At 47.6% G+C, this 26527-nt stretch overlaps 1 protein-coding gene across 1 annotated transcript in view; it reads left to right on the plus strand.

Moving 5' to 3' along the window:
• LOC135513373 (paladin-like) overlaps positions 1–13991 on the plus strand; it is a 101689-nt gene extending 87698 nt beyond the window's left edge. The window contains exons 18-19 of the mRNA XM_064936299.1: positions 3511–3651; positions 13881–13991. Of these exons, the coding sequence (XP_064792371.1) occupies positions 3511–3651; positions 13881–13991 (252 nt within the window). The remainder of the gene's footprint in view (positions 1–3510; positions 3652–13880) is intronic.
• The last annotated feature ends 12536 nt before the right edge of the window (positions 13992–26527 follow it).

Genomic DNA, 26527 nt, shown 5'->3' on the forward strand with positions numbered 1-26527 from the left:
ACCATCTCTCTACTCTACCTGGGGTCCATGGTAACACATCACCACCATCTCTCTACTCTACCTGGGGTCCATGGTAACACATCACCACCATCTCTCTTTACTACCTAGGGTCCATGGTAACACATCACCACCATCTCTCTACTCTACCTGGGGTCCATGGTAACACATCACCACCATCTCTCTACTATACCTGGGGTCCATGGTAACACATCACCACCATCTCTCTACTCTACCTGGGGTCCATGGTAAACCATCACCACCATCTCTCTACCTGGGGTCCATGGTAACACATCACCACCATCTCTCTACTCTACCTGGGGTCCATGGTAACACAACACCACCATCTCTCTACCTGGGGTCCTTGGTAACACATCACCACCATCTCTCTACTCTACCTGGGGTCCATGGTAACACATCACCACCATCTCTCTACTCTACCTGGGGTCCATGGTAACACAACACCACCATCTCTTTACTCTACCTGGGGTCCATGGTAACACATCACCACCATCTCTCTACTCTACCTGAGGTCCATGGTAACACATCACCACCATCTCTCTACTCTACCTGGGGTCCATGGTAACACATCACCACCATCTCTCTATTCTACCTGGGGTCCATGGTAACACATCACCACCATCTCTCTACTCTACCTGGGGTCCATGGTAACACATCACCACCATCTCTCTACCTGGGGTCCATGGTAACACATCACCACCATCTCTCTACTCTACCTGGGGTCCATGGTAACACATCACCACCATCTCTACTCTACCTGGGGTCCATGGTAACACATCACCACCATCTCTCTACTCTACCTGGGGTCCATGGTAACACATCACCACCATCTCTCTACTCTACCTGGGGTCCATGGTAACACATCACCACCATCTCTCTACTCTACCTGGGGTCCATGGTAACACATCACCACCATCTCTCTACCTGGGGTCCATGGTAACACATCACCACCACCTCTCTACTCTACCTGGGGTCCATGGTAACACATCACCACCATCTCTCTACTCTACCTGGGGTCCATGGTAACACATCACCACCATCTCTCTACTCTACCTGGGGCCCATGGTAACACATCACTACCATCTCTCTACTCTACCTGGGGTCCATGGTAACACATCACCACCATCTCTCTACCTGGGGTCCATGGTAACACATCACCACCATCTCTCTACTCTACCTGTGGTCCATGGTAACACATCACCACCATCTCTCTACTCTACCTGGGGTCCATGGTAACACATCACCACCATCTCTCTACTCTACCTGGGGTCCATGGTAACACATCACCACCATCTCTCTACTCTACCTGGGGTCCATGGTAACACATCACCACCATCTCTCTACCTGGGGTCCATGGTAACACATCACCACCATCTCTCTACTCTACCTGGGGTCCATGGTAACACAACACCACCATCTTTCTACTCTACCTGGGGTCCATGGTAACACATCACCACCATCTCTCTACTCTACCTGGGGTCCATGGTAACACATCACCACCATCTCTCTACTCTACCTGGGGTCCATGGTAACACATCACCACCATCTCTACTCTACCTGGGGTCCATGGTAACACATCACCACCATCTCTCTACCTGGGGTCCATGGTAACACATCACCACCACCTCTCTACTCTACCTGGGGTCCATGGTAACACATCACCACCATCTCTCTACCTGGGGTCCATGGTAACACATCACCACCATCTCTCTACACTGCCAGTCTGACAGTCAGTGTGTCTATTCTGTCCTGTCTGACAGTCAGTGTGTGTATTCTGTCCTGTCTGACAGTCAGTGTGTGTATTCTGTCCTGTCTGACAGTCAGTGTGTGTATTCTGTCCAGTCTGACAGTCAGTGTGTGTATTCTGTCCTGTCTGACAGTCAGTGTGTGTATTCTGTCCTGTCTGACAGTCAGTGTGTGTATTCTGTCCTGTCTGACAGTCAGTGTGTGTATTCTGTCCTGTCTGACAGTCAGTGTGTGTGTTCTGTCCTGTCTGACAGTCAGTGTGTGTATTCTGTCCTGTCTGACAGTCAGTGTGTGTATTCTGTCCTGTCTGACAGTCAGTGTGTGTATTCTGTCCTGTCTGACAGTCAGTGTGTGTATTCTGTCCTGTCTGACAGTCAGTGTGTGTATTCTGTCCTGTCTGACAGTCAGTGTGTGTATTCTGTCCTGTCTGACAGTCAGTGTGTGTATTCTGTCCTGTCTGACAGTCAGTGTGTGTATTCTGTCCTGTCTGACAGTCAGTGTGTGTATTCTGTCCTGTCTGACAGTCAGTGTGTGTATTCTGTCCTGTCTGACAGTCAGTGTGTGTATTCTGTCCTGTCTGACAGTCAGTGTGTGTATTCTGTCCTGTCTGACAGTCAGTGTGTGTATTCTGTCCTGTCTGACAGTCAGTGTGTGTATTCTGTCCTGTCTGACAGTCAGTGTGTGTATTCTGTCCTGTCTGACAGTCAGTGTGTGTATTCTGTCCTGTCTGACAGTCAGTGTGTGTATTCTGTCCTGTCTGACAGTCAGTGTGTGTATTCTGTCCTGTCTGACAGTCAGTGTGTGTATTCTGTCCTGTCTGACAGTCAGTGTGTGTGTGTGTGTGTTCTGTCCTGTCTGACAGTCAGTGTGTGTATTCTGTCCTGTCTGACAGTCAGTGTGTGTATTCTGTCCTGTCTGACAGTCTGGGTGTGTATTCTGTCCTGTCTGACAGTCCGTGTGTGTATTCTGTCCTGTCTGACAGTCCGTGTGTGTATTCTGTCCTGTCTGACAGTCAGTGTGTGTATTCTGTCCTGTCTGACAGTCAGTGTGTGTATTCTGTCCTGTCTGACAGTCAGTCTGGGTGTGTATTCTGTCCTGTCTGACAGTCAGTCTGGGTGTGTATTCTGTCCTGTCTGACAGTCAGTCCGTGTGTGTATTCTGTCCTGTCTGACAGTCAGTGTGTGTATTCTGTCCTGTCTGACAGTCAGTGTGTGTATTCTGTCCTGTCTGACAGTCAGTGTGTGTGTTCTGTCCTGTCTGACAGTCAGTGTGTGTGTTCTGTCCTGTCTGACAGTCAGTGTGTGTATTCTGTCCTGTCTGACAGTCAGTGTGTGTATTCTGTCCTGTCTGACAGTCAGTGTGTGTATTCTGTCCTGTCTGACAGTCAGTGTGTGTATTCTGTCCTGTCTGACAGTCAGTGTGTGTATTCTGTCCTGTCTGACAGTCAGTGTGTGTGTTCTGTCCTGTCTGACAGTCAGTGTGTGTATTCTGTCCTGTCTGACAGTCCGTGTGTGTATTCTGTCCTGTCTGACAGTCAGTGTGTGTATTCTGTCCTGTCTGACAGTCAGTGTGTGTATTCTGTCCTGTCTGACAGTCAGTGTGTGTATTCTGTCCTGACAGTCAGTCCGTGTGTGTATTCTGTCCTGTCTGACAGTCAGTGTGTGTATTCTGTCCTGTCTGACAGTCAGTGTGTGTGTGTATTCTGTCCTGTCTGACAGTCAGTGTGTGTGTTCTGTCTGTACCAAGGTGGTGATGCAGCTAGTCAGACTACTGCCGGACGGCCACCAGATGAAGAGGGAGGTGGACATGGCTCTGGACTCAGTTAGCGAGACCATGACCCCCATGCATTACCACCTCAGAGAGATAATCATCTGTACCTACAGACAGGTAGGACCATACACCACCATACACCCCATAGACAGCCATACACCACCATACACCCCATAGAAAGCCATACTAGACCATGCACCCCTTAGACAGCCATACTAGACCATACACCACCATACACCCCATAGACAGCCATACTAGACCATACACCCCATAGATAACCATACTAGACCATACATCCCATAGACAGCCATACTAGACCATACACCCCATAGACAACCATACTAGACCATACACCCCATAGACAACCATACTAGACCATACACCCCATAGACAACCATACTAGACCATACACCACCATACACCCCATAGACAGCCATACTAGACCATACACCCCATAGACAACCATACTAGACCATACACCACCATACACCCCATAGACAGCCATACTAGACCATACATCCCATAGACAACCATACTAGACCATACACCCCATAGACAGCCATACTAGACCATACATCCCATAGACAACCATACTAGACCATACATCCCATAGACAACCATACTAGACCATACACCCCATAGACAGCCATACTAGACCATACATCCCATAGACAACCATACTAGACCATACACCACCATAGACAACCATACACCCCATAGACAACCATACTAGACCATACACCCCATAGACAGCCATACTAGACCATACACCCCATAGACAACCATACTAGACCATACACCCCATAGACAACCATACTAGACCATACATCCCATAGACAGCCATACTAGACCATACACCCCATAGACAGCCATACTAGACCATACACCCCATAGACAACCATACTAGACCATACATCCCATAGACAACCATACTAGACCATACATCCCATAGACAGCCATACTAGACCATACACCCCATAGACAGCCATACTAGACCATACACCCCATAGACAACCATACTAGACCATACACCCCATAGACAGCCATACTAGACCATACACCACCATAGACAGCCATACTAGACCATACACCACCATACACCCCATAGACAGCCATACTAGACCATACATCCCATAGACAGCCATACTAGACCATACATCCCATAGACAGCCATACTAGACCATACATCCCATAGACAGCCATACTAGACCATACATCCCATAGACAGCCATACTAGACCATACATCCCATAGACAGCCATACTAGACCATACATCCCATAGACAGCCATACTAGACCATATACCCCATAGACAGCCATACTAGACCATACACCCCATAGACAACCATACTAGACCATACACCCCATAGACAGCCATACTAGACCATACACCCCATAGACAGCCATACTAGACCATACATCCCATAGACAGCCATACTAGACCATACACCCCATAGACAGCCATACTAGACCATACACCCCATAGACAACCATACTAGACCATACACCCCATAGACAGCCATACTAGACCATACACCACCATAGACAACCATAGACAACCATACACCCCATAGACAGCCATACTAGACCATACACCCCATAGACAGCCATACTAGACCATACATCCCATAGACAGCTATACTAGACCATACACCCCATAGACAGCCATACCTGACCATACACCCCATAGACAACCATACTAGACCATACACCCCATAGACAGCCATACTAGACCATACACCACCATAGACAACCATAGACAACCATACACCCCATAGACAGCCATACTCGACCATACACCCCATCGACAGCCATACTAGACCATACACCCCATAGACAGCCATACTAGACCATACACCCCATAGACAGCCATACTAGACCATACACCACCATACACCCCATAGACAGCCATACTAGACCATACATCCCATAGACAGCCATACTAGACCATACACCCCATAGACAGCCATACTAGACCATACATCCCATAGACAGCCATACTAGACCATACACCCCATAGACAGCCATACTAGACCATACACCCCATAGACAACCATACTAGACCATGCACCCCATAGACAGCCATACTAGACCATACACCACCATACACCCCATAGACAGCCATACTAGACCATACACCACCATACACCCCATAGACAACCATACTAGACCATACATCCCATAGACAGCCATACTAGACCATACACCACCATACACCCCATAGACAGCCATACTAGACCATACACCCCATAGACAGCCATACTAGACCATACACCCCATAGACAGCCATACTAGACCATACACCCCATAGACAGCCATACTAGACCATACACCACCATACACCCCATAGACAGCCATACTAGACCATACACCCCATAGACAGCCATACTAGACCATACATCCCATAGACAGCCATACTAGACCATACATCCTATAGACAGCCATACTAGACCATACATCCCATAGACAGCCATACTAGACCATACATCCCATAGACAGCCATACTAGACCATACACCCCATAGACAGCCATACTAGACCATACACCCCATAGACAACCATACTAGACCATACACCCCATAGACAGCCATACTAGACCATACACCACAATAGACAACCATAGACAACCATACACCCCATAGACAACCATACTAGACCATACACCCCATAGACAGCCATACTAGACCATACACCCCATAGACAGCCATACTAGACCATACATCCCATAGACAGCCATACTAGACCATACACCCCATAGACAGCCATACTAGACCATACACCCCATAGACAACCATACTAGACCATACACCCCATAGACAGCCATACTAGACCATACACCACCATAGACAACCATAGACAACCATACACCCCATAGACAGCCATACTAGACCATACACCCCATAGACAGCCATACTAGACCATACATCCCATAGACAGCCATACTAGACCATACACCCCATAGACAGCCATACTAGACCATACACCCCATAGACAACCATACTAGACCATACACCCCATAGACAGCCATACTAGACCATACACCACCATAGACAACCATAGACAACCATACACCCCATAGACAGCCATACTCGACCATACACCCCATCGACAGCCATACTAGACCATACACCCCATAGACAGCCATACTAGACCATACACCCCATAGACAGCCATACTAGACCATACACCACCATACACCCCATAGACAGCCATATTAGACCATACATCCCATAGACAGCCATACTAGACCATACACCCCATAGACAGCCATACTAGACCATACATCCCATAAACAGCCATACTAGACCATACACCCCATAGACAGCCATACTAGACCATACACCCCATAGACAACCATACTAGACCATGCACCCCATAGACAGCCATACTAGACCATACACCACCATACACCCCATAGACAGCCATACTAGACCATACACCCCATAGACAGCCATACTAGACCATACACCGCCATACACCCCATAGACAGCCATACTAGACCATACACCACCATACACCCCATAGACAGCCATACTAGACCATACACCACCATACACCCCATAGACAACCATACTAGACCATACATCCCATAGACAGCCATACTAGACCATACACCACCATACACCCCATAGACAGCCATACTAGACCATACACCCCATAGACAGCCATACTAGACCATACACCCCATAGACAGCCATACTAGACCATACACCCCATAGACAGCCATACTAGACCATACACCACCATACACCCCATAGACAGCCATACTAGACCATACATCCCATAGACAGCCATACTAGACCATACACCCCATAGACAGCCATACTCGACCATACATCCCATAGACAGCCATACTAGACCATACACCCCATAGACAGCCATAATAGACCATACACCCCATAGACAGCCATACTAGACCATACACCACCATAGACAACCATACTAGACCATACACCCCATAGACAGCCATACTAGACCATACACCCCATAGACAGCCATACTAGACCATACACCCCATAGACAGCCATACTAGACCATACACCCCATAGACAACCATACTAGACCATGCACCCCATAGACAGCCATACTAGACCATACACCACCATACACCCCATAGACAGCCATACTAGACCATACACCCCATAGACAGCCATACTAGACCATACACCACCATACACCCCATAGACAGCCATACTAGACCATACATCCCATAGACAGCCATACTAGACCATACACCACCATACACCCCATAGACAGCCATACTAGACCATACACCACCATACACCCCATAGACAACCATACTAGACCATACATCCCATAGACAGCCATACTAGACCATACACCACCATACACCCCATAGACATCCATACTAGACCATACACCACCATACACCCCATAGACAGCCATACTAGACCATACACCACCATACACCCCATAGACAACCATACTAGACCATACATCCCATAGACAGCCATACTAGACCATACACCACCATACACCCCATAGACAGCCATACTAGACCATACACCCCATAGACAGCCATACTAGACCATACACCCCATAGACAGCCATACTAGACCATACACCCCATAGACAGCCATACTAGACCATACACCACCATACACCCCATAGACAGCCATACTAGACCATACATCCCATAGACAGCCATACTAGACCATACACCCCATAGACAGCCATACTCGACCATACATCCCATAGACAGCCATACTAGACCATACACCCCATAGACAGCCATAATAGACCATACACCCCATAGACAGCCATACTAGACCATACACCACCATAGACAACCATACTAGACCATACACCCCATAGACAGCCATACTAGACCATACACCCCATAGACAGCCATACTAGACCATACACCCCATAGACAGCCATACTAGACCATACACCCCATAGACAACCATACTAGACCATGCACCCCATAGACAGCCATACTAGACCATACACCACCATACACCCCATAGACAGCCATACTAGACCATACACCCCATAGACAGCCATACTAGACCATACACCACCATACACCCCATAGACAGCCATACTAGACCATACATCCCATAGACAGCCATACTAGACCATACACCACCATACACCCCATAGACAGCCATACTAGACCATACACCCCATAGACAACCATATTAGACCATACACCCCATAGACAGCCATACTAAACCATACATCCCATAGACAGCCATACTAGACCATACACCCCATAGACAGCCATACTAGACCATACACCCCATAGACAACCATAGACAACCATACACCTCATAGACAACCATACACCCCATAGACAGTCACCTGACAGTGTGATTATCATCTGCACCTACAGACATGTCCAGTAGAGGGCGACACCTGCCTTTACATTACACTACCTATCAATAACACAAATAATGTCAACTCATTAAAACACTGTTTTGAAGGCTGTTTTGATCACACTGCAATAAGGGAATGGTTGCACTGGTTGTCATGTGTCGCAGGTACATTTCTAGTCTGAAAGCCATGACCCTGAACTGGTACAACCCAATGCGAGAGACAAGACTATTTAGCGACAGTTCTACTTCTGGCCCATAGATGGCAGTAATGCTCTTGTTTTTATTTATTTAGCTACAGTTCTACTTTTGGCCCATAGAGGGCGGTATGCTCTTGTTTTTATCAAGCTACAGTTCTACTACTGGCCCATAGATGGCTGCAGTTCCACTCCTGGACCATAGATGGCAGTAATGCAATTGTTTTTATTTAGCTACAGTTCTACTACTGGCCCATAGATGGCTGCAGTTCCACTCCTGGCCCATAGATGGCAGTAGTGCTCTTTTTTTTTATTTAGCTACAGTTCTACTTTTGGCCCATAGAGGGCGGTATGCTCTTGTTTTTATCTAGCTACAGTTCTACTACTGGCCCATAGATGGCTGCAGTTCCACTCCTGGCCCATAGATGGCAGTAATGCACTTGTTTTTTATTTAGCTACAGTTCTACTACTGGCCCATATATGGCTGCAGTTCCACTCCTGGCCCATAGATGGCAGTAATGCTCTTGTTTTTAGGTGACTAGTCATGTCTTGGACCCACGCTACTCAAATGCATCTACAAGTACTATGTTTGTTTAGTAGTTGTTGTTTAATGTTCATTCTTTGACTTTAGGGTGCAGTACTGGTTAGAAATGAATAATATGTTGTTGCTCATGGTCATAAGTGGTGGCAGGTAGCTGGTGGTTAGAGCGTTGGACTTGTAACCGAAAGGTTGCTCGATCGAATCCCCAAGCTGACAAGGTACAAATCTGTTGTTCTGCCCCTGAACAAGGCAGTTGTCTTAACCCACTGTTCCTAGTTAGGCTGTCATTGAAAATAAGAATTTGTTCTTAACTTACTTAATTGAGGTTAAATACAGTGCCTTGCGAAAGTATTCGGCCCCCTTGAACTTTGCAACCTTTTGCCACATTTCAGGCTTCAAACATAAAGATATAAAACTGTATTTTTTGTGAAGAATCAACAACAAGTGGGACACAATCATGAAGTGGAACGACATTTATTGGATATTTCAAACTTTTTTAACAAATCAAAAACTGAAAAATTGGGCGTGCAAAATTATTCAGCCCCTTTACTCTCAGTAAAGAGTAAAAGGTCGCAAAGTTCAAGGGGGCCGAATACTTTCGCAAGGCACTGTATATATACTGGTATATATTGACTACTTGCTTTGAGCTCCTGATTGAGAGCATTGTGAGTAGGGTCCTATGTGTCTACTACTACAGCTGGTTGACTCCTGAGGTGTGTGTGTGATGATAAATCAATTCAGATATTATTGGTCACATATTTAGCTGATGTTATTGGTCACATATTTAGCTGATGTTATTGGTCACATATTCAGCTGATGTTATTGGTCACATATTTAACAGATGTTATTGGTCACATATTTAGCTGATGTTATTGTTCAAGTATTTAGCTGATGTTATTGGTCACATATTCAGCTGATGTTATTGGTCACATATTTAACAGATGTTATTGGTCACATATTTAACAGATGTTATTGGTCACATATTTAACAGATGTTATTGGTCACATATTTAACAGATGTTATTGGTCACATATTTAACCGATGTTATTGGTCACATATTTAACAGATGTTATTGGTCACATATTTAACCGATGTTATTGGTCACATATTTAACAGATGTTATTGGTCACATATTTAACAGATGTTATTGGTCACATATTTAACAGATGTTATTGGTCACATATTTAACAGATGTTATTGGTCACATATTTAACAGATGTTATTGTTCAAGTATTTAGCTGATGTTATTGGTCACATATTTAACAGATGTTATTGGTCACATATTTAACAGATGTTATTGGTCACGTATTTAGCTGATGTTATCGGTCACATATTCAGCTGATGTTATCGGTCACATATTTAGCTGATGTTATTGGTCACGTATTTAGCTGATGTTATTGGTCACATATTTAGCTGATGTTATTGGTCACATATTTAGCTGATGTTATTGGTCACGTATTCAGCTGATGTTATTGGTCACGTATTCAGCTGATGTTATTGGTCACGTATTCAGCTGATGTTATTGGTCACATATTCAGCTGATGTTATTGGTCACGTATTTAGCTGATGTTATTGGTCACGTATTCAGCTGATGTTATTGGTCACGTATTTAGCTGATGTTATTGGTCACGTATTTAGCTGATGTTATTGGTCACGTATTTAGCTGATGTTATTGGTCACATATTTAGCAGATATTATTGGTCACGTATTTAGCTGATGTTATTGGTCACGTATTTAGCTGATGTTATTGGTCACGTATTTAGCTGATGTTATTGGTCACATATTTAGCAGATATTATTGGTCACATATTTAGCTGATGTTATTGGTCATGTATTTAGCTGATGTTATTGGTCACATATTCAGCTGATGTTATTGGTCACGTATTCAGCTGATGTTATTGGTCACGTAACAGATGTTATTGCGGGTCTAGTGAATTGCTTGTGCAGTAATATTTAACAACACACACACACACACACACACACACACACACACACACACACACACACACACACACACACACACACACACACACACACGCACACACAGAGTTAAGAAATATATACATATTTTTTTGACTAAAATACAGTAGAATACTGCCTCTATGTGACATAATTAAAGTGACCAAAGTTCCATTATTAAAGTGGCCAGTGTTTCCATGTCTATATGGGGCAGCAGTCTCTAAGGTGCAGGGTTGAGTGACCAGTGATGACAGGTCTATGTACAGAGGGCAGCAGTCTCTAAGGTGTAGGGTTGAGTGACCAGTGATGACAGGTCTATGTACAGTATATGGGGCAGCAGTCTCTAAGGTGCAGAGTTGAGTAACAGTGATGACAGGTCTATGTACAGTATATGGGGCAGCAGTCTCTAAGGTGCAGGGTTGAGTAACAGTGATGACAGGTCTATGTACAGTATATGGGGCAGCAGTCTCTAAGGTGTAGGGTTGAGTAACCAGTGATGACAGGTCTATGTACAGTATATGGGGGCAGCAGTCTCTAAGGTGTAGGGTTGAGTAACAGTGATGACAGGTCTATGTACAGAGGGCAGCAGTCTCTAAGGTGTAGGGTTGAGTAACCAGTGATGACAGGTCTATGTACAGAGGGCAGCAGTGTCTAAGGTGTAGTGTTGAGTAACCAGTGATGACAGGTCTATGTACAGTATATGGGGGCAGCAGTCTCTAAGGTGTAGGGTTGAGTAACAGTGATGACAGGTCTATGTACAGAGGGCAGCAGTCTCTAAGGTATAGGGTTGAGTAACAGTGATGACAGGTCTATGTACAGAGGGCAGCAGTCTCTAAGGTGTAGGGTGGAGTGACCAGTGATGACAGGTCTATGTACAGAGGGCAGCAGTCTCTAAGGTTCAGGGTTGAGTGACCAGTGATGACAGGTCTATGTACAGCGGGCAGCAGTCTCTAAGGTGTAGGGTTGAGTAACAGTGATGACAGGTCTATGTACAGTATATAGGGCAGCAGTCTCTAAGGTGTAGGGTGGAGTGACCAGTGATGACAGGTCTATGCACAGAGGGCAGCAGTCTCTAAGGTGCAGGGTTGAGTAACCAGTGATGACAGGTCTATGTACAGAGGGCAGCAGTCTCTAAGGTGCAGGGTTGAGTAACCAGTGATGACAGGTCTATGTACAGAGGGCAGCAGTCTCTAAGGTGTAGGGTTGAGTAACCAGTGATGACAGGTCTATGTACAGAGGGCAGCAGTCTCTAAGGTTCAGGGTTGAGTAACCAGTGATGACAGGTCTATGTACAGAGGGTAGCAGTCTCTAAGGTGCAGGGTTGAGTAACTGGCTGGTAGCCGGCTAGTGTGTGTGTGTGTGTGTGTAGAGAGAGGGATCCTGTAGTTGAAGTTCAACAGGGCTGCAGTGCTCTGCTCTCTCTGTTTTTGCCATTTGGAATACAGACTGTAATCAATGTGTGTCTGTCTGTACTGAGGCTGCACTCTGAGGCTGCCTGACTGCACCTGGGCCAGCCGGAGGTACCCTGCCCCGTCTCCACACTATCAATGGGCCTCATTGTCCCTCCGTCTCTCTGTCTCTCTCTCTTTCCCCCTGCTCTCACTCTCAAGCTTCTGCTCTGTCTTCAGATTTCTCTCCTTTCTTTCTCTCTTTCTTTCTTTCTCTCTTTCTTTCTTTCTTTCTCTCTTTCTTTCTTTGTCTTTCTTTCTCTCTTTCTTTCTTTCTCTCTCTCACTCTCTCTCTCTCTCTCTTTCTTTCTCTCTCTCTCTCTCTCTCTCTCTCTCTTTCCCCCTGCTCTCACTCTCAAGCTTTTGCTCTGTCTTCAGATTTCTCTCCTTTCTTTCTTTCTTTCTTTCTTTCTTTCTTTCTTTCTGTCTTTCTGTCTTTCTTTCTGTCTTTCTTTCTCTCAACACAGCAGCCATCCAACCCTGCCACTGCTTCCCACCTTTAATAGATTCCACTCTGTGACATATTCTTCTGTAATGTTTAATTGATCGATAGTCTGCAGTGTTTGCAGCTCCGTCACCCATCATGGTAATCATCTCTACATACAGTAAACTCTCATTTATAAACGTGTGTCTTTCTGGAAGGGGAACTGACCAGGTAACTTTTTCCACTTTGTGGGAAGGAATCCAAATGCTGTATATGAGTGTTGAATGAGGAGTCGGTCATCCTCCTTGTAGAATATCTGTCATGGCTGATGATTAGAATCTCTCATGACGTGTAGTGCAGCCCTCCTATCCAGCCCTCCTGTCCGGCCTCCTGTCCGGCCTCCTGTCCAGCCTCCAGCTCCTCTCGTCTCCTGACGTGTAGTGCAGCCCTCCTATCCAGCCCTCCTGTCCGGCCTCCAGCGCCTCTCGTGTCCTGACGTGTAGTGCAGCCCTCCTGTCCGGCCTCCAGCTCCTCTCGTATCCTGACGTGTAGTGGAGGCCTCCTGTCTAGCTGTCCAGCCGGCAGGGTCTAGGTGATAAACAGAGCCAGATGTGGCTGCTGGAAGGAAGCAGGGCAATGTGAATAAGACACGAGTAACAACCCCCCCCCCCCCCTCCCCACATAGCCTCTCTCCTCTCTCCTCTGTCCGTTCTCTGTCCGTCTTGGGCTCTTGGCTACTGGTCATGGGGGTTGGTTTGAGGCTTGGGGGATCTCTCCTCCTCTGTTCTCCTGTCCTCTGTCCAGAGGTCTTAATGAAGGGCCTGTAAATCCCTGCAGTAGACCAGGCATGACTGAGGCGTTCACACGTTACAGACTCTGCCTGGGATGAGAGGCTCATAACATCCTCTGGCAGGAGGAGAAAGCAAACACAACCCAGCACCTTAGAGGCAGCAGTCCCTCTCTCTGTAGGTCTCTCTCTCTGTAGGTCTCTCTCTCTGTAGGTCCCTCTCTCTGTAGGTCCCTCTCTCTGTAGGTCCCTCTCTCTGTAGGTCTCTCTCTCTGTAGGTCCCTCTCTCTGTATGTCTCTCTCTCTGTAGGTCCCTCTCTCTGTAGGTCCCTCTCTCTGTAGGTCCCTCTCTCTGTAGGTCCCTCTTTCTGTAGGTCTCTCTCTCTGTAGGTCCCTCTCTCTGTAGGTCCCTCTCTCTGTAGGTCTCTCTCTCTGTAGGTCCCTCTCTCTAGGTCTCTCTCTCTGTAGGTCTCTCTCTGTAGGTCCCTCTTTCTGTAGGTCTCTCTGTAGGTCCCTCTCTCTGTAGGTCCCTCTCTCTGTAGGTCTCTCTCTCTCTGTAGGTCCCTCTCTCTGTAGGTCCCTCTCTCTGTAGGTCTCTCTCTCTGTAGGTCCCTCTCTCTGTAGGTCCCTCTCTCTGTAGGTCTCTCTCTCTGTAGGTCCCTCTCTCTGTAGGTCTCTCTCTCTGTAGGTCCCTCTCTCTGTAGGTCCCTCTCTCTGTAGGTCTCTCTCTCTGTAGGTCCCTCTCTCTGTAGGTCCCTCTCTCTGTAGGTCCCTCTCTCTGTAGGTCTCTCTCTCTGTAGGTCCCTCTCTCTGTAGGTCTCTCTCTGTAGGTCCCTCTCTGTAGGTCCCTCTCTCTGTAGGTCCCTCTCTCTGTAGGTCCCTCTCTCTGTAGGTCTCTCTCTCTGAAGGTCCCTCTCTCTGTAGGTCTCTCTCTGTAGGTCCCTCTCTCTGTAGGTCCCTCTCTCTGTAGGTCCCTCTCTCTGTAGGTCCCTCTCTCTGTAGGTCTCTCTCTCTGTAGGTCCCTCTCTCTGTAGGTCCCTCTCTCTGTAGGTCCCTCTCTCTGTAGGTCTCTCTCTGAAGGTCCCTCTCTGTAGGTCTCTCTCTGTAGGTCCCTCTCTGTAGGTCCCTCTCTCTGTAGGTCCCTCTCCTCTGTAGGTCCCTCTCTCTGTAGGTCTCTCTCTCTGTAGGTCCCTCTCTCTGTAGGTCTCTCTCTCTGTAGGTCCCTCTCTCTGTAGGTCCCTCTCTCTGTAGGTCTCTCTCTCTGTAGGTCCCTCTCTCTGTAGGTCTCTCTCTCTGTAGGTCCCTCTCTCTGTAGGTCCCTCTTTCTGTAGGTCCCTCTTTCTGTAGGTCCCTCTCTCTGTAGGTCCCTCTCTCTGAAGGTCCCTCTCTCTGTAGGTCCCCCTCTGTAGGTCCCTCTCTCTGTAGGTCCCTCTCTCTGTAGGTCCCTCTCTGTAGGTCCCTCTCTCTGTAGGTCTCTCTCTCTGTAGGTCCCTCTCTCTGTAGGTCCCTCTCTCTGTAGGTCTCTCTCTCTGTAGGTCCCTCTCTCTGTAGGTCCCTCTCTCTGTAGGTCCCTCTTCTGTAGGTCTCTCTCTCTGTAGGTCCCTCTCTCTGTAGGTCCCTCTCTGTAGGTCCCTCTCTGTAGGTCCCTCTCTCTGTAGGTCTCTCTCTCTGTAGGTCTCTCTTTGTAGGTCCCTCTCTCTGTAGGTCCCTCTCTCTGTAGGTCCCTCTCTCTGTAGGTCCCTCTCTGTAGGTCCCTCTCTCTGTAAGCCCCTCTCTCTGTAGGTCTCTCTCTGTAGGTCCCTCTCTCTGTAGGTCCCTCTCTCTGTAGGTCCCTCTCTCTTTAGGTCTCTCTCTGTAGGTCTCTCTCTGTAGGTCCCTCTCTCTGTAGGTCCCTCTCTGTAGGTCCCTCTCTCTGTAGGTCTCTCTCTCTGTAGGTCCCTCTCTCTGTAGGTCCCTCTCTCTGTAGGTCCCTCTCTCTGTAGGTCTCTCTCTCTATAGGTCTCTCTCTGTAGGTCTCTCTCTGTAGGTCCCTCTCTCTGTAGGTCCCTCTCTCTGTAGGTCCCTCTCTCTGTAGGTCCCTCTCTGTAGGTCCCTCTCTCTGTAGGTCCCTCTCTCTGTAGGTCTCTCTCTCTGTAGGTCCCTCTCTCTGTAGGTCTCTCTCTGTAGGTCTCTCTCTCTGTAGGTCCCTCTCTCACGCTTTCTAACTTTAGGTCTCTATCTCACGCTTTCTCTCTGTAGGTCCCTCTCTCACGCTTTCTAACTTTAGGTCTCTATCTCACTCTTTCTCTCTGTAGGTCTCTCTCTCACGCTTTCTCTCTTTTGTTCTCTCTCTCACTCTTTCTCTCTGTAGGTATCTCTCTCACGCTTTCTGTCTGTAGGTCTCTCTCTCACACTTTCTCTCTGTAGGTCCCTCTCTGTAGGTCCCTCTCTCTGTAGGTCCCTCTCTCTGTAGGTCTCTCTCTCTGTAGGTCTCTCTCTCTGTAGGTCCCTCTCTCTGTAGGTCCCTCTCTCACGCTTTCTCTCTGTAGGTCCCTCTCACGCTTTCTCTCTGTAGGTCCCTCTCTCACGCTTTCTCTCTGTAGGTATCTCTCTCACTCTTTCTCTCTGTAGGTCTCTCTCTCACACTTTCTCTCTGTAGGTCCCTCTCTCACGCTTTCTCTCTGTAGGTCTCTCTCACTCTTTCTCTCTGTAGGTCTCACTCTCACGCTTTCTCTCTGTAGGTCCCTCTCTCACGCTTTCTCTTTGTAGGTTTTTCTCTCTGTTGGTCTCACTCTCTGAAGGTCCCTCTCTCTGTAGGTCTCTCTCTCTGTAGGTCCCTCTCTCTGTAGGTCTCTCTCTCTGTAGGTCCCTCTCTCTGTAGGTCCCTCTTTCTGTAGGTCCCTCTTTCTGTAGGTCCCTCTCTCTGTAGGTCCCTCTCTCTGAAGGTCCCTCTCTCTGTAGGTCCCCCTCTGTAGGTCCCTCTCTCTGTAGGTCCCTCTCTCTGTAGGTCCCTCTCTCTGTAGGTCCCTCTCTCTGTAGGTCTCTCTCTCTGTAGGTCCCTCTCTCTGTAGGTCCCTCTCTCTGTAGGTCTCTCTCTGTAGGTCCCTCTCTCTGTAGGTCCCTCTCTCTGTAGGTCCCTCTTCTGTAGGTCTCTCTCTCTGTAGGTCCCTCTCTCTGTAGGTCCCTCTCTGTAGGTCCCTCTCTCTGTAGGTCCCTCTCTCTGTAGGTCTCTCTCTCTGTAGGTCTCTCTTTGTAGGTCCCTCTCTCTGTAGGTCCCTCTCTCTGTAGGTCCCTCTCTCTGTAGGTCCCTCTCTGTAGGTCCCTCTCTCTGTAAGCCCCTCTCTCTGTAGGTCTCTCTCTGTAGGTCCCTCTCTCTGTAGGTCCCTCTCTCTGTAGGTCCCTCTCTCTTTAGGTCTCTCTCTGTAGGTCTTTCTCTCTGTAGGTCCCTCTCTCTGTAGGTCCCTCTCTGTAGGTCCCTCTCTCTGTAGGTCCCTCTCTCTGTAGGTCCCTCTCTCTGTAGGTCTCTCTCTATAGGTCTCTCTCTGTAGGTCTCTCTCTGTAGGTCCCTCTCTCTGTAGGTCCTCTCTCTGTAGGTCCCTCTCTCTGTAGGTCCCTCTCTGTAGGTCCCTCTCTCTGTAGGTCCCTCTCTCTGTAGGTCTCTCTCTCTGTAGGTCCCTCTCTCTGTAGGTCTCTCTCTGTAGGTCTCTCTCTCTGTAGGTCCCTCTCTCACGCTTTCTAACTTTAGGTCTCTATCTCACGCTTTCTCTCTGTAGGTCCCTCTCTCACGCTTTCTAACTTTAGGTCTCTATCTCACTCTTTCTCTCTGTAGGTCTCTCTCTCACGCTTTCTCTCTTTTGTTCTCTCTCTCACTCTTTCTCTCTGTAGGTATCTCTCTCACGCTTTCTGTCTGTAGGTCTCTCTCTCACACTTTCTCTCTGTAGGTCCCTCTCTGTAGGTCCCTCTCTCTGTAGGTCCCTCTCTCTGTAGGTCTCTCTCTCTGTAGGTCTCTCTCTCTGTAGGTCCCTCTCTCTGTAGGTCCCTCTCTCACGCTTTCTCTCTGTAGGTCCCTCTCACGCTTTCTCTCTGTAGGTCCCTCTCTCACGCTTTCTCTCTGTAGGTATCTCTCTCACTCTTTCTCTCTGTAGGTCTCTCTCTCACACTTTCTCTCTGTAGGTCCCTCTCTCACGCTTTCTCTCTGTAGGTCTCTCTCACTCTTTCTCTCTGTAGGTCTCACTCTCACGCTTTCTCTCTGTAGGTCCCTCTCTCACGCTTTCTCTTTGTAGGTTTTTCTCTCTGTTGGTCTCACTCTCTGAAGGTCCCTCTCTCTGTAGGTCCCTCTCTCTGTAGGTCTCTCTCTCTGTAGGTCTCTCTCTCTCTGTAGGTCCCTCTCTCACGCTTTCTAACTTTAGGTCTCTATGTCACGCTTTCTCTCTGTAGGTCCCTCTCTCATGCTTTCTAACTTTAGGTCTCTATCTCACTCTTTCTCTCTGTAGGTCTCTCTCTCACGCTTTCTCTCTGTAGGTCTCTCTCTCACTCTTTCTCTCTGTAGGTCTCTCTCTCACGCTTTCTGTCTGTAGGTCTCTCTCTCACACTTTCTCTCTGTAGGTCCCTCTCTCTGTAGGTCCCTCTCTCTGTAGGTCCCTCTCTGTAGGTCTCTCTCTCTGTAGGTCTCTCTCTCTGTAGGTCCCTCTCTCTGTAGGTCCCTCTCTCATGCTTTCTCTCTGTAGGTCCCTCTCTCACGCTTTCTAACTTTAGGTCTCTATCTCACGCTTTCTCTCTGTAGGTCCCTCTCTCACGCTTTCTCTCTGTAGGTCTCTCTCTCACTCTTTCTCTCTGTAGGTCTCTCTCTCACGCTTTCTGTCTGTAGGTCTCTCTCTCACACTTTCTCTCTGTAGGTCCCTCTCACTGTAGGTCCCTCTCTCTGTAGGTCCCTCTCTCTGTAGGTCCCTCTCTCTGTAGGTCTCTCTCTCTGTAGGTCTCTCTCTCTGTAGGTCCCTCTCTCTGTAGTTCCCTCTCTCACGCTTTCTCTCTGTAGGTCCCTCTCTCACGCTTTCTAACTGTAGGTCTCTATCTCACTCTTTCTCTCTGTAGGTCTCTCTCACGCTTTCTCTCTGTAGGTCCCTCTCACGCTTTCTCTCTGTAGGTCTTTCTCTCACGCTTTCTGTCTTTAGGTCTCTCTCTCACACTTTCTCTCTGTATGTCCCTCTCTCTGTAGGTCCCCTCTCTGTAGGTCCCTCTCTCTGTAGGTCTCTCTCTGTAGGTCTCTCTCTCTGTAGGTCCCTCTCTCTGTAGGTCCCTCTCTCACGCTTTCTCTCTGTAGGTCCCTCTCTCACACTTTCTAACTTTAGGTCTCTATCTCACTCTTTCTCTCTGTAGGTCTCTCTCACGCTTTCTCTCTGTAGGTCCCTCTCACGCTTTCTCTCTGTAGGTCTCTCTCTCACTCTTTCTCTCTGTAGGTCTCTCTCTCACGCTTTCTTTCTGTAGGTCTTTCTCTTTGTTGGTCTCTCTCATTCTTTCTCTCTGTAGGTCCCTCTCTCACGCTTTCTCTCTGTAGGTCTCTCTCTCTGTATGTCTCTCTCACGCTTTCTCTCTGTAGGTCCCTCTCTCACGCTTTCTCTCTTTAGGTCTCTCTCTCACTCTTTCTCTCTGTAGGTCTCTCTCTCACGCTTTCTCTCTGTAGGTCCCTCTCTCACGCTTTCTCTCTGTAGGTCTCTCTCACTCTTTCTCTCTGTAGGTCTCACTCTCACGCTTTCTCTCTGTAGGTCCCTCTCTCACGCTTTCTCTCTTTAGGTCTCTCTCTCACTCTTTCTCTCTGAAGGTCTCTCTCTCACGCTTTCTCTCTGTAGGTCCCTCTCTCACGCTTTCTCTCTGTAGGTCTCTCACTCTTTCTCTCTGTAGGTCTCACTCTCACGCTTTCTCTCTGTAGGTCCCTCTCTCACGCTTTTTCTCTGTAGGTCTTTCTCTCCTGGTCTCTCATTCTTCCTCTCTGTAGGTCCCTCTCTCATGCTTTCTCTCTGTAGGTCTCTCTCACTTTTTCTCTCTGTAGGTCTCTCTTTCACTCTTTCGCTCTGCCTCTCGCTTTCTCTCTGTAGGTCTCTCTCTCCCTCTCCTCTCCTTCTCTCTCTCCTCTTTCTCTCTCTCTGTAGGAATCTCTCCCTCTCCTTCTCTCTCTCCTCTTTCTCTCTCTCTGTAGGTCTCTCCCTCTCCTCTCTTTCTCTCTCTCCTCTTTCTCTCTCTCTGTAGGTCTCTCTCTCCCTCCCCTTCTCTCTCCTCTTTCTCTCTCTCTGTAGGTCTCTCCCTCTCATCTCTTTCTCTCTCTCCTCTTTCTCTCTCTCTGTAGGTCTCTCCCTCTCCTCTCTTTCTCTCTCTCCTCTTTCTCTCTCTCTGTAGGTCTCTCTCTCCCTCCCCTTCTCTCTCCTCTTTCTCTCTCTCTGTAGGTCTCTCCCTCTCATCTCTTTCTCTCTCTCCTCTTTCTCTCTCTCTGTAGGTCTCTCTCTCCTCTCCTTATCTCCATCCTCTTTCTCTCTCTGTAGGTCTCTCTCTCCCTCTCATTCTCTCTCTCCTCTTTCTCTCTCTCTGTAGGTCTCCCTCTTCTTATCTCTCCTCTTTCTCTCTCACTGTAAGTCTCTCTCTCCCTCTCATCTCTCTCTCTCCTCTTTCTCTCTCTCTGTAGGTCTCTCTCTCCCTCTCCTCTCTCTCCTTTTTTCTCTCTCTCTGTAGGTCTCTCACTCTCCCTCTCCTCTCTTTCTCTCTCCCATCTCTCTGTCAGCTGTAGGTTTCTTGTTTTCCATTGTGAATGTGTGTGTTTGGTTCAGACAGTAGATTTTTCATGTTTCAGAATGTAGTGTCTGTTTGATCAGACAGAGTAGGTTCTTCATGTTTCAGTACGTAGTGTACTGTAGTCTGTTTGATCAGACAGAAATACTATTTCCTTTGTACTTTTAGATCTGAGAATCATGACTCCTCTTAAGTTAAATTCTGCAACACAAGAATGTACCTGTTATCTTAAGCTGCCATTTCCACCGCCCACAAGCAGGAATGTATTAAACATCTTGGTTTCCTGGATTTATTGATTAAATTGGTACTGAAGATAATTTGTTTTACGAACTTTAACTATTTGAACTTCCTCTCCCTCTCTTCATCTGTCTTTCTCCTCCCAGGGGCACAGCCCTCTTTCTCCCCAGCTTCCTTTCTGTCCATCTCCCTCTTTCTGTCCATCTCCCTCTTTCTGTCCATCTCCCTCTTTCTCTCCATTTCCCTCTTTCTCTCCATCTCCCTCTTTCTGTCCATCTCCCTCTTTCTGTCCATCTCCCTCTTTCTGTCCATCTCCCTCTTTCTGTCCATCTCCCTCTTTCTCTCCATCTCCGTCTTTCTGTCCATCTCCCTTTCTGTCCATCTCCCTCTTTCTCTCCATTTCCCTCTTTCTGTCCATCTCCCTCTTTCTCTCCATCTCCCTCTTTCTCCCCAGCTTCCTTTCTATTCCCTCCTGCTCTCTCCCACCCCCTCACTTACTATCGTGAGTGTGTGTGTGTGTGTGTGTGTGTGTGTGTGTGTGTGTGTCTAAAGAAAGGCCCTCATGGTTTGGACGGCGCAATGGAAAAATATTTTCAGAATCGGGAGAATGTTGTGAGCAGGTTTTTTGAGGTTAGGTAATGGACGTCATCAGGAAGAGGAGGGAGGGAGGGAGGGATTGGGCTAGAGCCACTACGTTGGACCAAGTTAAAGGGACCATCACAAAACTAACTGATGGACAGGAGAGAGGGAAAGAGGGGGAGAGAGACAGAGCAGGACAGGGGGAGTGAGGGACAGAGAGAGAGGGAGTGTGGGACAGGGACACGATGAGAGGGAAGGAGCGACAGGGAGGGATTCTGTGTTGATTCATCCCCCACTACACCAGTAGTCTAAACATTACTCCCTGAGCCTGTGTTGATTCATCCCCCACTACACCACTAGTCTAAACATTACTCCCTGAGCCTGTGTTGATTCATCCCCCACTACACCAGTAGTCTAAACATTACTCCCTGAGCCTGTGTTGATTCATCCCCCACTACACCAGTAGTCTAAACATTACTCCCTGAGCCTGTGTTGATTCATCCTCCACTACACCAGTAGTCTAAACATTACTCCCTGAGCCTGTGTTGATTCATCCCCCACTACACCAGTAGTCTAAACATTACTCCCCGAGCCTGTGTTGATTCATCCCCCACTACACCAGTAGTCTAAACATTACTCCCGAGCCTGTGTTGATTCATCCCCCACTACACCAGTAGTCTAAACATTACTCCCTGAGCCTGTGTTGATTCATCCCCCACTACACCAGTAGTCTAAACATTACTCCCTGAGCCTGTGTTGATTCATCCCCCACTACACCAGTAGTCTAAACATTACTCCCTGAGCCTGTGTTGATTCATCCCCCACTACACCAGTAGTCTAAACATTACTCCCTGAGCCTGTGTTGATTCATCCCCCACTACACCAGTAGTCTAAACATTACTCCCTCAACCTGTGTTGATTCATCCCCCACTACACCAGTAGTCTAAACATTACTCCCTGAGCCTGTGTTGATTCATCCCCCACTACACCAGTAGTCTAAACATTACTCCCTGAGCCTGTGTTGATTCATCCCCCACTACACCAGTAGTCTAAACATTACTCCCTGAGCCTGTGTTGATTCATCCCCCACTACACCAGTAGTCTAAACATTACTCCCTGAGCCTGTGTTGATTCATCCCCCACTACACCAGTAGTCTAAACATTACTCCCTGAGCCTGTGTTGATTCATCCCCCACTACACCAGTAGTCTAAACATTACTCCCTGAGCCTGTGTTGATTCATCCCCCACTACACCAGTAGTCTAAACATTACTCCCTGAGCCTGTGTTGATTCATCCCCCACTACACCAGTAGTCTAAACATTACTCCCTGAGCCTGTGTTGATTCATCCCCCACTACACCAGTAGTCTAAACATTACTCCCTGAGCCTGTGTTGATTCATCCTCCACTACACCAGTAGTCTAAACATTACTCCCTGAGCCTGTGTTGATTCATCCCCCACTACACCAGTAGTCTAAACATTACTCCCTGAGCCTGTGTTGATTCATCCTCCACTACACCAGTAGTCTAAACATTACTCCCCGAGCCTGTGTTGATTCATCCCCCACTACACCAGTAGTCTAAACATTACTCCCTGAGCCTGTGTTGATTCATCCCCCACTACACCAGTAGTCTAAACATTACTCCCTGAGCCTGTGTTGATTCATCCCCCACTACACCAGTAGTCTAAACATTACTCCCTGAGCCTGTGTTGATTCATCCCCCACTACACCAGTAGTCTAAACATTACTCCCTGAGCCTGTGTTGATTCATCCCCCACTACACCAGTAGTCTAAACATTACTCCCTCAACCTGTGTTGATTCATCCCCCACTACACCAGTAGTCTAAACATTACTCCCTCAACCTGTGTTGATTCATCCCCCACTACACCAGTAGTCTAAACATTACTCCCTGAGCCTGTGTTGATTCATCCCCCACTACACCAGTAGTCTAAACATTACTCCCCGAGCCTGTGTTGATTCATCCCCCACTACACCAGTAGTCTAAACATTACTCCCTGAGCCTGTGTTGATTCATCCCCCACTACACCAGTAGTCTAAACATTACTCCCTGAGCCTGTGTTGATTCATCCCCCACTACACCAGTAGTCTAAACATTACTCCCTGAGCCTGTGTTGATTCATCCCCCACTACACCAGTAGTCTAAACATTACTCCCTGAGCCTGTGTTGATTCATCCCCCACTACACCAGTAGTCTAAACATTACTCCCTGAGCCTGTGTTGATTCATCCCCCACTACACCAGTAGTCTAAACATTACTCCCTCAACCTGTGTTGATTCATCCCCCACTACACCAGTAGTCTAAACATTACTCCCTGAGCCTGCGTTGATTCATCCCCCACTACACCAGTAGTCTAAACATTACTCCCTGAGCCTGTGTTGATTCATCCCCCACTACACCAGTAGTCTAAACATTACTCCCTGAGCCTGTGTTGATTCATCCCCCACTACACCAGTAGTCTAAACATTACTCCCTGAGCCTGTGTTGATTCATCCCCCACTACACCAGTAGTCTAAACATTACTCCCTGAGCCTGTGTTGATTCACCCCCCACTACACCAGTAGTCTAAACATTACTCCCTGAGCCTGTGTTGATTCATCCCCCACTACACCAGTAGTCTAAACATTACTCCCTGAGCCTGTGTTGATTCATCCCCCACTACACCAGTAGTCTAAACATTACTCCCTGAGCCTGTGTTGATTCATCCCCCACTACACCAGTAGTCTAAACATTACTCCCCGAGCCTGTGTTGATTCATCCCCCACTACACCAGTAGTCTAAACATTACTCCCTGAGCCTGTGTTGATTCATCCCCCACTACACCAGTAGTCTAAACATTACTCCCTGAGCCTGTGTTGATTCATCCTCCACTACACCAGTAGTCTAAACATTACTCCCTGAGCCTGTGTTGATTCATCCCCCACTACACCAGTAGTCTAAACATTACTCCCTGAGCCTGTGTTGATTCATCCCCCACTACACCAGTAGTCTAAACATTACTCCCTGAGCCTGTGTTGATTCATCCCCCACTACACCAGTAGTCTAAACATTACTCCCTGAGCCTGTGTTGATTCATCCCCCACTACACCAGTAGTCTAAACATTACTCCCTGAGCCTGTGTTGATTCATCCTCCACTACACCAGTAGTCTAAACATTACTCCCTCAACCTGTGTTGATTCATCCCCCACTACACCAGTAGTCTAAACATTACTCCCTGAGCCTGTGTTGATTCATCCCCCACTACACCAGTAGTCTAAACATTACTCCCTGAGCCTGTGTTGATTCATCCCCCACTACACCAATAGTCTAAACATTACTCCCTGAGCCTGTGTTGATTCATCCCCCACTACACCAGTAGTCTAAACATTACTCCCTCAACCTGTGTTGATTCATCCCCCACTACACCAGTAGTCTAAACATTACTCCCTCAACCTGTGTTGATTCATCCCCCACTACACCAGTAGTCTAAACATTACTCCCTGAGCCTGTGTTGATTCATCCCCCACTACACCAGTAGTCTAAACATTACTCCCTGAGCCTGTGTTGATTCATCCCCCACTACACCAGTAGTCTAAACATTACTCCCTGAGCCTGTGTTGATTCATCCCCCACTACACCAGTAGTCTAAACATTACTCCCTGGGCCTGTGTTGATTCATCCCCCACTACACCAGTAGTCTAAACATTACTCCCTGAGCCTGTGTTGATTCATCCCCCACTACACCAGTAGTCTAAACATTACTCCCTGAGCCTGTGTTGATTCATCCCCCACTACACCAGTAGTCTAAACATTACTCCCTGAGCCTGTGTTGATTCATCCCCCACTACACCAGTAGTCTAAACATTACTCCCTGAGCCTGTGTTGATTCATCCCCCACTACACCAGTAGTCTAAACATTACTCCCTGAGCCTGTGTTGTTTCATCCTCCACTACACCAGTAGTCTAAACATTACTCCCTGAGCCTGTGTTGATTCATCCCCCACTACACCAGTAGTCTAAACATTACTCCCTGAGCCTGTGTTGATTCATCCCCCACTACACCAGTAGTCTAAACATTACTCCCTGAGCCTGTGTTGATTCATCCCCCACTACACCAGTAGTCTAAACATTACTCCCTCAACCTGTGTTGATTCATCCTATTCCCTTGTGATCATCAGGGCACATATTAGTGTACGACATAGAGAGTAGGTTGCAATTTGAGACACATTTTAAGCGTTATCATACTAACTTCCTGTAATTGGAAGGACCTCTAGGATTTGCAGTAGCTGTCCTATCAGGTTGCCTCCTTGACATAAGTGGGCTAATCACAATTGGTGGAGCCTCTGGTGGCCAAGGAAAACATTGGTTGTAAAGCTATGTACCTATACCCTCCTGGATGACCGCTGTAGGTAAATCTATGTACCTATACCCTCCTGGATGACTGCTGTCGGTAAAGCTATGTACATATACCCTCCTGGATGACTGCTGTAGGTAAAGCTATGTACCTATAGCCGATTACTGCTGTAGGTAAAGCTATGTACATATACCCTCCTGGATGACTGCTGTAGGTAAAGCTATGTACCTATACCCTCCTGGATGACTGCTGTAGGTAACGCTATGTACCTATACCCTCCTGGATGACTGCTGTAGGTAAAGCTATGTACCTATACCCTCCTGGATGACGGCTGTAGGTAAAGCTATGTACCTACAGTTGCTTGCGAAAGTGTT

The sequence above is a fragment of the Oncorhynchus masou genome, chromosome 24, assembly GCF_036934945.1.
Source record: "Oncorhynchus masou masou isolate Uvic2021 chromosome 24, UVic_Omas_1.1, whole genome shotgun sequence".
In the NCBI taxonomy this organism is placed as follows: Eukaryota; Metazoa; Chordata; class Actinopteri; order Salmoniformes; family Salmonidae; genus Oncorhynchus; species Oncorhynchus masou.